The sequence below is a fragment of the Schistocerca americana genome, chromosome 1 (genome assembly GCF_021461395.2).
Source record: "Schistocerca americana isolate TAMUIC-IGC-003095 chromosome 1, iqSchAmer2.1, whole genome shotgun sequence".
In the NCBI taxonomy this organism is placed as follows: Eukaryota; Metazoa; Arthropoda; class Insecta; order Orthoptera; family Acrididae; genus Schistocerca; species Schistocerca americana.
Window position 1 is genome coordinate 638,264,989 of NC_060119.1, and position 12,805 is coordinate 638,277,793.

At 44.0% G+C, this 12,805-nt stretch overlaps 1 protein-coding gene across 2 annotated transcripts in view; it reads right to left on the reverse strand.

Annotated features, from left to right (window-relative positions):
* The window catches only part of LOC124607626 (centrosomal protein of 112 kDa-like), a 155,582-nt gene that overhangs the window by 65,580 nt on the left and 77,197 nt on the right, over positions 1–12,805 (reverse strand). Inside the window, exon 6 of one of the 2 annotated variants that reach the window (XM_047139921.1) lies at positions 4,577–4,731. In XM_047139921.1, the coding sequence (XP_046995877.1) occupies positions 4,577–4,731 (155 nt within the window). Of the gene's footprint in view, positions 1–4,576; positions 4,735–12,805 lie in introns of both variants that reach the window. The other variant, XM_047139920.1, reaches the window with a different exon arrangement.

Sequence of the window (12,805 nt, forward strand, 5' to 3'; positions counted from 1 at the left end):
CTTTATGATATATCACACAAATGAGCCAGGAAAATTTTTAATAAAGACACAAATGTCTGATCTTGTGGGCTCGAAATTCTTCTAAATGGCTCGACATTGAAGAGTTGATTTTTAAATGAGAGTCAAACGCTCTGCGATTTAAGAAATTCATCGTACATTCTCGTACACAGAAAATTTACTTTGAAAGTAACGCTTTTCAAACCACCATTTGCAATATTTTCCCACGGCCTTTTAGAAATAGGTTCGTTTCAGTAGTTGTCAGGGAGCTCCAGATAACAGGCGCACATTAAAAGTGCACATTTATATGTCTGAATTGCCAATGAAGTAGGCCTCGACCTGATATTAACCTTTTCAATGTGATTTTCGGGATGTAAATTTTCTTGTAGTACAGTACTGTGTTATCTCATGTTTGGTTCTTTATTATGGCATAATGCCATACTTGTTAGAAGATGAAAACATGCACTTGAAAGGCAGCAAACAGTTGAAACTAGCCAATAGTGTGGAATTAAACACTTCGTTTCAAATATTGCCTCAGCAGTAAAGATTAATAAAAGGAAATTTCTTTAGCAAACCGACAAAAATAACTTCATTGTTCAGCAAGACGATTAATGCTTGACCATCAGAAAAGTGGAAATAAAATAAAGTCTGAAACTAACAAATTTTTGCCTTCCGTAATTATGTGAATGTATTTTAATTCACTTGATAGCTACTGGCCACAGAAATCTGTTTTGTTTTCATCTGACGTGAGAGCAGTTAACGAAGAGGAAACAGCAAAAGCACTAAATGTAAACACGGGTAACGTGAAGACTACCCACTTCCCCGCTACAACTCAGACTGCTCTGCGCATCAGCCCTGGCTCTAAGATATTTCTGAACTGGTGCAATACTAGATAGCATTGCCCCTGTAGCATCTAGCTGCTTGCTGCTACTGCTTACACAGCCAAAAGCCACATTTCTGTAGCCAGAATCTCCTATTACAGGCTCCCAGATCGCAGCTGCTGTTGCTGCTGATGTGGTTCCGTGAGAAGTTGTTCACCTCATTCAGCTTGGTCGGGCAGGCCTTCTGATCCTTTATTTAACTATTTTGCCCTCCATCACCATTTTTCAATGTCTGATGGTGGTGGTGTTCTCTTAGCTATAAAAGAGCTCTCACCCAGGCTTGTAGTCTCAGCCGCCCTACGGTGGAATGTGCTTCAGCCAGACCTGGGGATATTTTGTACCAAGTCACTGGTCCATTGATATGTGTTTTGATTTGACATCATCAGTTACATTGGATGTCTTGTCTGGTGTGCTACACACCAGGCAGCGTTGCAGCGACCCTCTCGCCACAGCTTGCGCAGCGATGTCTGTGGGAATATGTCCATGTTGATTTTGTAGGTCCCTTCCTAAGTTCTTACTGGGTTTGGTTGTTTTCTCAACTTCTTTACTTTATTTGCTATCCTTGAATGTTAACGGTTGAGGCCCTCTCAAAATTTGTGACATAATGGCTCACAGTTCATGTTTCAGATCTTATGCATTTGCCACATGACTGCTCTTCCAGCTCACCCCCAATCTAATGGTGGGATAGAATGGCTTGTCCCACAATTAAGGTTCAGATTAAGAAGTATACTGTGGACTCTTCCATGGAAGATACCTCAATGTTCTTCTTGGTCTCTTATAGGTTCGTGATGGTGGGGACTTGGGAGTCCAGAAGAGATGCTCCAAGGTCGCCGTCTGCGTACCCTCCTGCATCTGCACATATCGCTCCACCAATGTCCTCACTGCAGTTCGCTCCTGGCTCCATTGTCTGGGCTTGGGGGTTAAGCAACTGACAAATGGATTCCAGCCATGGTCTACAGCAGCAGCAGCAGCAGCAGCAGCAGCAGCAGCCGCCGCCGCCGCCGCCGCCGCCGCCGCCGCCCCTGTATGGTATGCACCAGGGGGACTGGTGGTGCACCATCACGATCAGCTGCATCCTTGTGCCGTAGTGCGGGATGCGGGTCCGCCGCCACCTCCTTTTCCTCCTCCCTCAGCGCCTTTCCAGCAAAGTGGTGTGTCCCTGCCGTGGTGTGGACCTGACCTTGTGGATGTCACCACTTCCTGTTTTTTCCTCTGGGGTCCAGCACCCCAACACATGCTGCCACACAATCCCGTGATACTTCACTGCCACCAGTATTTCTGCCAATTGCTGGGCCAGCACTATCTGGTTCTTCACCACCAGCCCAGTTGCCAGGCACCTTCACCATCAGTGCAGTTCGTCGAGGGCCTGTATGTTACAAAGCAACCAGTGCCCTTGTCGCTGGTACTTCGCAAATGCGCAGTAGGGGAGTAGGGTGAAAGGGCGGACCACCGCACCTGTCCATGATCACGCTGCTTCCATCCCTACTCACCAGTTCTGATCAAGAATCCCTTTCCCATCATCACCCATTGCAGAGGCCATTGATGTGTCATAAGTCGCCTTGCTTCCCACATTGGTTCAACACCCTTTCCCCAAAGTGGCAGGGGGTCCTATAACCTTGTACATTGTATCTGGATACGCACCTGGCAGCTTGCCGCTGGTGCACTGCACTCAACTATTCCACAAACAGCATCTGCGCAGGGCAGCCACCGCAGGCAGCCTACAACTTGTGCACAAGGCATAACATTCACCATGTTATCTACCTGAGTTCTCACCCATGCAAGAGCAAAGTAGCACGTGCCATTCCTCAGACTGTGTTCTATTGCTGTTGCTAGCAATACTGTACTGGTGTTATGTTGTTTACTTAAATGTGGATACATAAACTTTAGTACTTTGTTGTTGCACTATGTCTAGTATTAAGGACTTTATAGTACTAGTTAAGCTATTATCTTCAGTTACACCAGTTCTTGCAGCATCAACCAGCATCAACCAACTGGAGCAACAATGCTTGCCAAAAGATTAGGCTATAAGAAAGAACCCAACTACTTTTTCTTAGAAAAATAAGAGGAGGAGGAGGAGGATGATGATGATGATGAAGGGGAGGGTGCGGGGACACTGACTTGCAGAAAATTAAAAATTCAAGCACAATATAATCATGAAGTTAATCCAAACAGCTTGTCTGTAGCAAGTTGACATAGAAAGATATCCGACAGTTATAGTGCACTAGGCACAGCAGCTCCATGTGCCCTTCTCAACCAATCATGTGATGTGATTTCGTAAATGTCTTTATGGTAACGCTTCAGTGTTGTTGCAGCTATATAGCCCACTATTATTTGTGTCTGCAGCCATTAGCACTATGCAGCTGAAAGCTGGCAACAGTGCTGCAAACAGGCAGGGATCATCTTGCACTGACTTGATTACAGTACAATGTTGCAAATGCTTCAAGAGTGAGTTTAGCTTCTGTTACACTGTTCATAGCTATCTTGTACTATTATTCACAGTCATTTCTTTCCATATCCAAGCATAAATGAATGGAAACAGTAATTCGTTCAGCAACACTACATGGATACTTTATGTAGTAGTTTTCAAACATTTCTAATGCAGTTTCACAGCTTTTAATGTTCTTTTTAATAAATATGTCAAACGGAAATTAAACTGTGTTCATTTTTCATGGTTTTGTTATCTGTGCAAACTTAAGGCTGTACACCAGACTGAACTACGACTCCTGTCTTTTGAAAGCAAGTACACCTCCAATAGTGTCTCCTAGACTATCAGCCAATGGCTCTCTTCAGAGTGGCTCTTCCTGTGTGTGTGTGTGTGTGTGTGTGTGTGTGTGTGTGTGTGGGGAGAATGAGGGAGGGAGGGAGGGAGGGAGGGAGGGAGAATTCTTCCCGTCATTTCCTTCTGCCCTGCAGCTGTCCATGATTTGTATTATCGGCCATCTAACAAATACTGACTTTCTACTAGACTTCATTGTCAGCCTTGTTCGATTTCGCTGTTCACCTATTCATGGTCTCCCAAATTCTTTAATTTTTATGTACAGCATCAGTGTCACAGGGAAAAATTCTAGTGAAACATGCATGCATGTGTGCGTGCGTGCATACATACATAACATACTTCTTCACTGTGTGTAAGAAACAGATAAAATCGTACCATTTGAGATGTTTTAATTTGATAAAATGAAACATACATCACAGGGGGGAAAGGGGGGGAGGTAATTCAGTTGTTGTATACATTGTTTATACTGCCCCTTCAGATACCATGTAAAAACAGATAAAGAATTTGACCAACATTATTCTGGAAGTAGAATGCTGAAGCAGTGAGACTATTCATAGCAAACAAATACGGTATTTGACATTCAAACTTCATCTGGTCAGTCACAGTTAAAACGTTAATGTAATTGCATTCATGAAAATGTTTTTAGAACAGTGCATACTATTCTGCTCTAGAGCATGTCACTATGTACACTGTGCTCACTCCTGTATTCCTGCTGTGTGTGTCTTCTCAGCAGCCGATAGTAGCTGTCTTCTTCAAATTGCTTTTTAAGAAATATATAATAAATGCAAACGAGATTCTACGCTTTCTGTAGCATAAATAATCCACTATATACTATATTTGTACCATGAGATAGTATTGTCTTGATGCATAATGAATTTTATAACTGTGGTTTTTTTTCTCTCTCAGTTGATGATATACTTACCACCATTACTTGTTGCTCCTCAGTGAGTGATTGTTCTGACAGGCTTGTAAGAGAACAATGCTCAGGCATATTCTCTATTGATTGCAGCAGACCTCTTTTCTCCCTTTGTGTATTTACATTCAAGAGCTCTTCTTTTCCAAGTGTAATTTCCTTTTCTGCTATACCATTCATATGCAACAAAATAAAATACCTATTGTTACTTACAGATAATATCAGGAATCAGTTTAAAAGCATATACCTCTCTCTCTCTCTCTCTCTCTCTCTCTCTCTCTCTCTCTCTCTCTCACACACACACACACACACACACATACCTCTGTAGTTGTCAACAGCAAACTCCAACAGGAGCTGAGGGTACTCTAACATTCACTGTTAGTGATACCTTCCTCCCACCCCATCGTTCAACAGAGATGTCTTTTGGACATATCCAAAAGAACAGACAATTTCGATCCTGCTGCCATTATGAATCAGTCAAGACACAAAGGAATTAATGACATTGGCTGCCAGTGGGCACTGATTTATATCAATGGCGAAAGTTGGAAGATTGTGTTGGGCTAGATTCGAAACCTGGTCTTCCACTTACTAGGTAGATGCACTTACCACTGTGCCATGGACACAGTCATCATTGCAACTGCACAAACTACCCTAGCACGCCTTCCATCATACAAATTCTCAACTTATCCACACACTACTAATGTAGTGTCCCTTGCCTATTATCCTCTTTACTTGCGGCATTTCACCGATTCCCGATGCATCCGCACTGAAGTGAGCAATTGGTCGCCCTCACCATAATTGTATATGTGGATGGTGCAATGGCCTTTACATCTGCCAAGTAAGCAGGTGACCGATGTTCAAATCTAGGTTCTGCACAAATTTTAAACTTTCTCCATTCACTTAAATCAATGCCCACTGGCAGCCAATGTCATCAATTCCTATGCACCTTGAAATGAAAATCTGACTGGCTGAAAATTCTCCCATCAGTTACCTGAATGAGAAAAGGAAACCATGAAAAATATAAATTCCAATACATGACTGATTCGGCTCTCATTCCTACCAAAGAGGTCCAGAGCTATAGCCACTACAACCACAGTGCAGTGTTGTCAGTATATTATGGTTATTATAGAAAAGATCAAACATCTGATATTCCCATGGAGTTGAATAGCTGTTAGCATCCATCACATTCCTGAAATCCACTAATGGTATAAACAACTAAATTACACAGAAGGGCAAGGTATGATAGCATGAATGTGTCATATAAAATGGCCTGTAAATTTTGCCTATGGTTTCATACTGTAATGAATGATGGCAAAAAAACTTCTATGAAAACTCATAGACTAAGATAAAACTTTGCTGAAAGTGCCATGGAGCATATTAATATACACCAGAACTGTTTTATCATAATCTGCCTGATCATTTAAATGACGATTTCCAACACTAGTGCTTCAAAATTACAGCAAATATGTGGGCTTCTCAACCCCCCCCCCCCTTCCAAAATAATAATAATAACAATAACAACACCCGTGGAGGCCCAGGAAAAGAATAGCCCTCCGGTATGTTTTGCCAGTCGTAAAAGGTGACGAAAAGAACAAACCACTAATAGGGCTAACCCCCCTCTTAGTGTGAGGAGTTGGTTCAGGACAGAGCTAATGAAGCCTCAGACAAGCGCTGTCATGGTCGGGGACGACGCTTGAACCCTAAGCCCGTCCACAATGGTAATGACACTGTTAGCCACACGGAAAATGATTTAAATCCAAATAGAGGTGTTTTGCAGGATATGCTTCCTGCAACCACTCTAGAAGGAAAACAAAGACAGAGGATGAGATGGTCAGATGAAGTTAACCGACACCTCATGTTCTGTTATTACCAAGCAACAAACTTAGGAACCAACACAACTGGATACAGATCACAAGTATACACAACATATATTACCAGATACCCAGAATTAAAATTTTTAACAGAACAACGACTAGCTGATCAAATCCGTGTAATAATAAAAAACAACAGGATACCCCAGTCAGAATTAGAAAACCTCAAACAACAAATACAACAAATACTGGTACAAATAATGTGCAATCAGAAGAAGAAGAAGAAGAAAATACAGTAATGGACTCAAACATCACAGAGCAAACAAAGAACAACACGCATCAATCAAACAATCAGAGGAAAACGATGTCTTAAGACAGCCACCAGAATAAGCACAAATAGAACACGAAGTGATACACATGTTAGATGGAGAAGAAAAATTTAAGCTGACTGTTGTGACTCGCTGATCTTTCAAAGTGCCACCGCGCAGTTATGCGCGTCCTCTACATGCGGCGCTGTCTGCCAGCAGCCGCTAGACTCAGACTCAGTTATGATTTGACTGTTAGGTGGCATACGTCTTACTCTGTTTACTTGATCTGTGACTCATGTATTGCATCGTCCTTGAAATATAGTTGTTCAACTTGAAGTTATAACAATTGGCGACGAGGTAGTGACTTTTTCTTTTTCATCGTTGACCCACGTGTTTCCATGGCTACTTTAGAGCAACTATTGCAAGGTCTCAGAACAGCAAACGCTTCTCACAAATGCGATTCATGATTTTGTCTGGGCATCAAATGCGGGGCGTCTCTCGTCGTTGTCTCTACCTTCTTTTCCTCCTTACGACGAGATGGCGGAAGACTGGTCTGATTTTGAAAAAAGGCTTCGACAACACTTCTTGGCATTTCATGTCGCGGACGACCAAACATGTAAGTCTCTGTTCCTTTCATGGATTTCCCCTCAAATGTATCGGTTGTTGTCGCAATTGGCTCCTTTGAAAGATCCTGCATCTTTTTCCTTTGCTAAAATGTGCTCACTTCTGTCCGTCTATTTTCAAAAGCATACGCGTGTGGTAGCCTCTCGTGTTGCCTTTCATCGTTGTCAAAAACAACCGAAGCAATCTTATCGCACTTGGGCTGCTGAACTTCACGGCCTCAGTAGAAAGTGTCAATTTGTTACTGAAGTTCACAAAGAATCCTACGCTGATTCCATGGTAAGGGGTGCTATTATCGGGTCGGCGCCCGACAAAGAAGTTAGGCAACGTGCCCTTCAGTTGGCAAATCTGACTCTAGATGAAGTCCTATCCATCGCTCAGTCTTTTGAAATTTCTCGCGCTGCTGGAGCGCAAATAGAGGCATGGGGTGACATTGGGGAAATACAATCTCTGCGCACTGTTGACGAAGTGTGTGGCGCGTCCCCACCGGTCGACGTGGCCGCAGTATGCTCCCAAGCCCAGCCTCAGCCTAACCGTGAACAAACCTTTAAGAAACTGCAGCAAAACCCATGGCAACTTCCTTCATGTCCGCGGTGTTTCACGGAACATTCACGATATGACCGCATACATGATGTTCATGAACATAGCGCTGATTCTGATTCTGTGTTGTCTGTCAATCGTACTTCTTCCCTTTCAGGGAAGTTATTCCTCACTGTCCAAATACTTGGTCGAGATGTTCGCATGCAGGTGGATACTGGTTCTGCTGCGACTATCATCAATTCTCAGACGCATCTTCAAATGGGTTCTCCAATCCTGTCACCTGTCACTAGGCAATTACAGATTTAACAAATAAACAGAAGATTTCCCTCTTGGGACAATTTGATGCTGAGGTATCTTACAAATCTGTCGTTCGCACTGTTCCCATATTTGTGGTCGACCATAGTAACGCGGAGAATCTTTTTGGTTCCAATGCCTTTCGCGTTTTTGGGTTCTCCATAGATGACTCTGTCAATATCGTCTCTGATGTGATTCCTTAGGCTCAATTGGATTCCTTGTCGACGACATTTTCATCTCTTTTTTTCTCCTGGGTTAGGCCGTGCAAGCGACTTTGAAGCTCATATCACTCTCAAACCCATTGCTCGGCCTAAGTTTTTTTGGGCTCGGCCCATTCCTGTGGCCCTTCGTGATCAGGTCAAACGGGAGCTGGATCGTCTCACTGCTTCAGGGGTCTTGCTTCCTGTCACTTCCAGTGAGTGGCCCTCTCCTGTCGTCGTTGCTAAGCCAAATGGTGATATTCGTCTGTGGTGATTTCAAAGCCACTGTAAATGCTCAATGCCTTATCGACACTTACCCTATGCCTCGACCTGAAAAATTGTTTACTAAACTTGCTGGAGGCCAGTATTTTTCTAAACTGTCAGAAGCTTATCATCAACTTCCTCTCGACGCTGCTTCCCGGCAGTTTCTGGTCCTTAACACGCCTTTCGGCCTCTATCAATACCAACGACTGCCATTTGGGGTTGCCAGCGCCCCTGCTCTCTTTCAGCGATTCTTGGAACAATTATTGCTCACTGTCCCTGGGTGTATAAATTACATGGACGACATTGTTGTCACTGGCTCCACCACTGACGAACATCTTCAAAATCTCCGCACACTTTTTCATGTCTTACAGACTGCCGGTCTTAAGTGTAATCTTCAGAAATCAAAATTTTTTCCGGCATCTATCACATATTTGGGGTTTCAACTCTCTCAGGATGGTATTTGTCCGCTTCAACAAACTGTTGCTGCGATCGATGCCCTTCCTTGCCCTACATCTGTTAAGGAACTGCAGACCTTCTTGGGGAAAATAGCATACTATCACAGGTTTTTACCATCTGCTGCTTTGGTGGCTCAGCTGTTGCATCGCCTGTTGCATAAAAACGTGCATTTTCACTGGTCCGCGTCATGCGATGCGGCTTTCCTGAAATTGAAGACTACGCTGAAACAGGCCCCATGCTTGGCTACTTAACGACCTGGCCAACATCTTTTTCTTGCCACAGATGCCTCTCAATACGGTGTTGGTGCAGTCCTTGCACACCGTTTCTCTGACGGTTCTGAACAACCCATTGCTTATGCCTCCAAAACACTCAAGGATGCCCAACATAAGTATTCTCAAATCGAAAAGAAGCTTTGGCCATTATTTATGCTCTTCATACATTTGGTGTTTTTCTCTATGGATCCAAATTTCATCTTGTTACGGATCACAAATCACTTGTTTCCTTGTTTCATCCATCAACGTCACTTCCCGACAAGGCTGCACACCGCCTCCAGTGTTGGCTCTTTACTTGTCTCGTTTTAATTATGAGATTCATTTCCGGTTGACGCCTCAACATGCGAATGCTGATGCACTGTCACCTTCCCATGGGTCCTGATCTGGCATTCGAGAGGGACGAACTTTTGTGTTTCCACCTGGATGTTGCCGAGCAGTGGGTTGTGGACGGGTTCCCCATCACCAGGGACCGGCTGGCGGCTGCCACGGGTTCTGACCCTACCCTCTCCCGGGTTTTACGCTGTATTCAGAAGGGTTGGACAGATCATCCGTACGCTAAGACTTCTGATCTGCTCTGGAACTACTACGCTTTGCGTTACCGCCTCATGGCTAGAGATGGTGTTATCCTCCTTTCCACCGAAAATGCTTCGCCGCGTGTTGTGGTACCTGCATCTTTGCAAGCTTCGGTCTTGTGCCTCCTTCACCAAGGGCACTGGGGTGTGTCTCGCACAAAATCTCTGGCGCGCCGTCATGTGTACTGGCCCGGCATTGACTCTGGTCGTTGCCTGCAGCCCTTGTGCGTCACAGGCCGCCGCCCCGAAGTCATCTTTGTCGCCGTGGCCTTTGCCTGAGAAGCCCTGGGAGAGTATTCATGCTGACTTGGCGGGACCTTTTTTAGGTACTTATTGGCTTCTCGTTATTGTACGTTGCACGTCGCCTACCACCGCGGCAACCACCAATGCTCTAGCTCGCATTTTCTCTTTGGAAGGCCTTCCCTCTACTCTTGTTACTGATAATGGTCCGCAATTTGCCTCTTCCAATTTTGCGGATTTTTGTGCCCGTCATGGCATCATGTATGTCACGGCCCCTCCGTTCCATCCACAGTCAAACGGTGAGGCTGAATGACTGGTCCGTACATTTAAGGCTCAGATGAGGAAACTCCTGACTTCTTCTGCTGCTGATGATGCGCTTCACCAATTTTCGGCTTCTTACCGTTTCACCCCCATGGGCGACCACAGCCCGGCTGAGCTCTTACATGGCCGACAGCCCCGCACGCTACTTCATCTTCTGCGGCCTTGCACCTCACGGCCGCGGGTGCCTTCGCTTGGCCGATTCATCTTGTATAGGTACAGGGATATGGTAGGCGGCCAAAATGGAGTCCTGGCCGCATCTATGACACTGTGGCTGACGCCTGTATGAAATCCAGACTGACACCAGCTTCGGCCCCGTGTGCTGGCAACGCCTGTTCCGGATACCGCTACACCACCTTCGGCTCTACCTGACGCAGTCCTCTCACCATCATATCGGTGCCAGCACAAGAACTGACGCCAATAGGAGATGTGCCCATGCAGGAAATGGATGACCATCATCTGTCGGAGCAACTCTACTCGCCTCCTTCTCCTAAGGACGCGGACATATCACCCATGTCTCCTGTTATAACAAACGGACTTGCCGCAACGGGCAGGTTGGTGCACGGGACCCCAGCAGATTCGACCCCCATGTCTCCTGTCATCTCAACCCGTTATCATCAGGGACACTTCCGTCCGTACTGGAAGCCGCCTCCTCGACACTTTACGGCCAGTCAAACAACACCTATGGATGTTAGCAATATACAGGCCACCTCTACCAAGACCAGTGCAACGACTCAACCAATTACTAAAGATAACAGAAGTATTTAGCAATGATATAAATATGGCTTTTGGAACAGACAAATGTAAGAAAAATAGCATAGTCAAGGGAAAACACACTACAAGAAGATTACATATTGGATAACCAAAGCGAATGCATAGAAGCGATGGAAAAAACAGATGCCTATAAATATCTAGTAAACAGACAAAAAATAGGAATAGATAATACAAATATTAAAGAAGAACTAAAACAAATATCAAAGACTAACAAAAATACTGAAAACAGAATTGACAGCAAGAAATAAGACAAAAGCTATAAATACTTATGCCAATATTGACCTACTCATTTGGAGTAGTGAAATGGAGTAACATAGACCTAGAAGCACTCAATACACTTACACTATCACAATGCCACAAATATAGAATACATCACATACATTCAGCAACAGGAAGATTCACATTAAGCAGAAAGGAAGGAGGAAGGGGATTTAACAACATAAAAAACCTACATTATGGACAGGTAGACAATTTAAGAAAATTCATTATAAAACGAGCAGAAACTAGCAAAATACACAGAGCAATCACTCATATAAATACATCGGCTACACCATTGCAATTTCATAACCACTTCTACAACCCTTTAGATCACATAACATCAACAGATACGAAGAAAGTAAATTGGAAAAAGAAAACACTACATGGCAAGCACCCATATCATCTAACACAGCCACACATCGATCAAGACGCATCCAAGACATGGCTAAGAAAAGGCAATATATACAGTGAGACGGAAGGATACCTTCCAAGGTAGGAGACGAGATACTGGCAGAAGTAAAGCTGTGAGGACCGGGCATGAGTCGTGCTTCGGTAGCTCAGATGGTAGAGCACTTGCCCGCGAAAGACAAAGGTCCCGAGTTCGAGTCTCGGTCGGGCACACAGTTTTAATCTGCCAGGAAGTTTCAGGAATAAGTTATCTGTAAATGCTGTCTACAAGTAATGTGATGCCGAGTCAACACAATAGCAAAGGTCAAGCAAACAAAGAGTTTAATAAAATTGTCCAAGAAGCAGACAGCTTACAACCTGTGCGCATACCCATATGATGCCACGTACCTCCAGATATCTACCAGAGACTTTATGTGTGATGATGTCACCAAGATGAATATCTGAGAACATTTCCAAATACCAAATACCAAGGAATGGTTGAATCCATGTCACACATAATTGCCACTGTGTTATCACTGGCATTAGATTCAAATAGGAAATAACTGCTACAAAAGGTTTTATGGTTTTAATTGTTGCATTTATACCCGGATCAGAATAACAAAGTGATTGATATCTAGCTGTCCACAGGACTGCTACCTCAGCAACAGCCAATCATAAAACGAGATTGGCTGCATCTCCTATTCTGTTCACCATTGTCAAATCTCTGTGCTACTGAAGATAACGGCTACTGTAGTCAGTTGTCGACGACTCGCAGTCTGTAACAACAGTTGTAATCAGTTTTCTTTTGCACTTCGTTTCTCTGTGTTACGAGTTTGTTTTGCGCTACCAAATATCTGCAACTTGTAGTGGAAGTGTGCTAAACGGAAAGTTCAGTGATCTACTCATGTTTTATGTGATCAGAC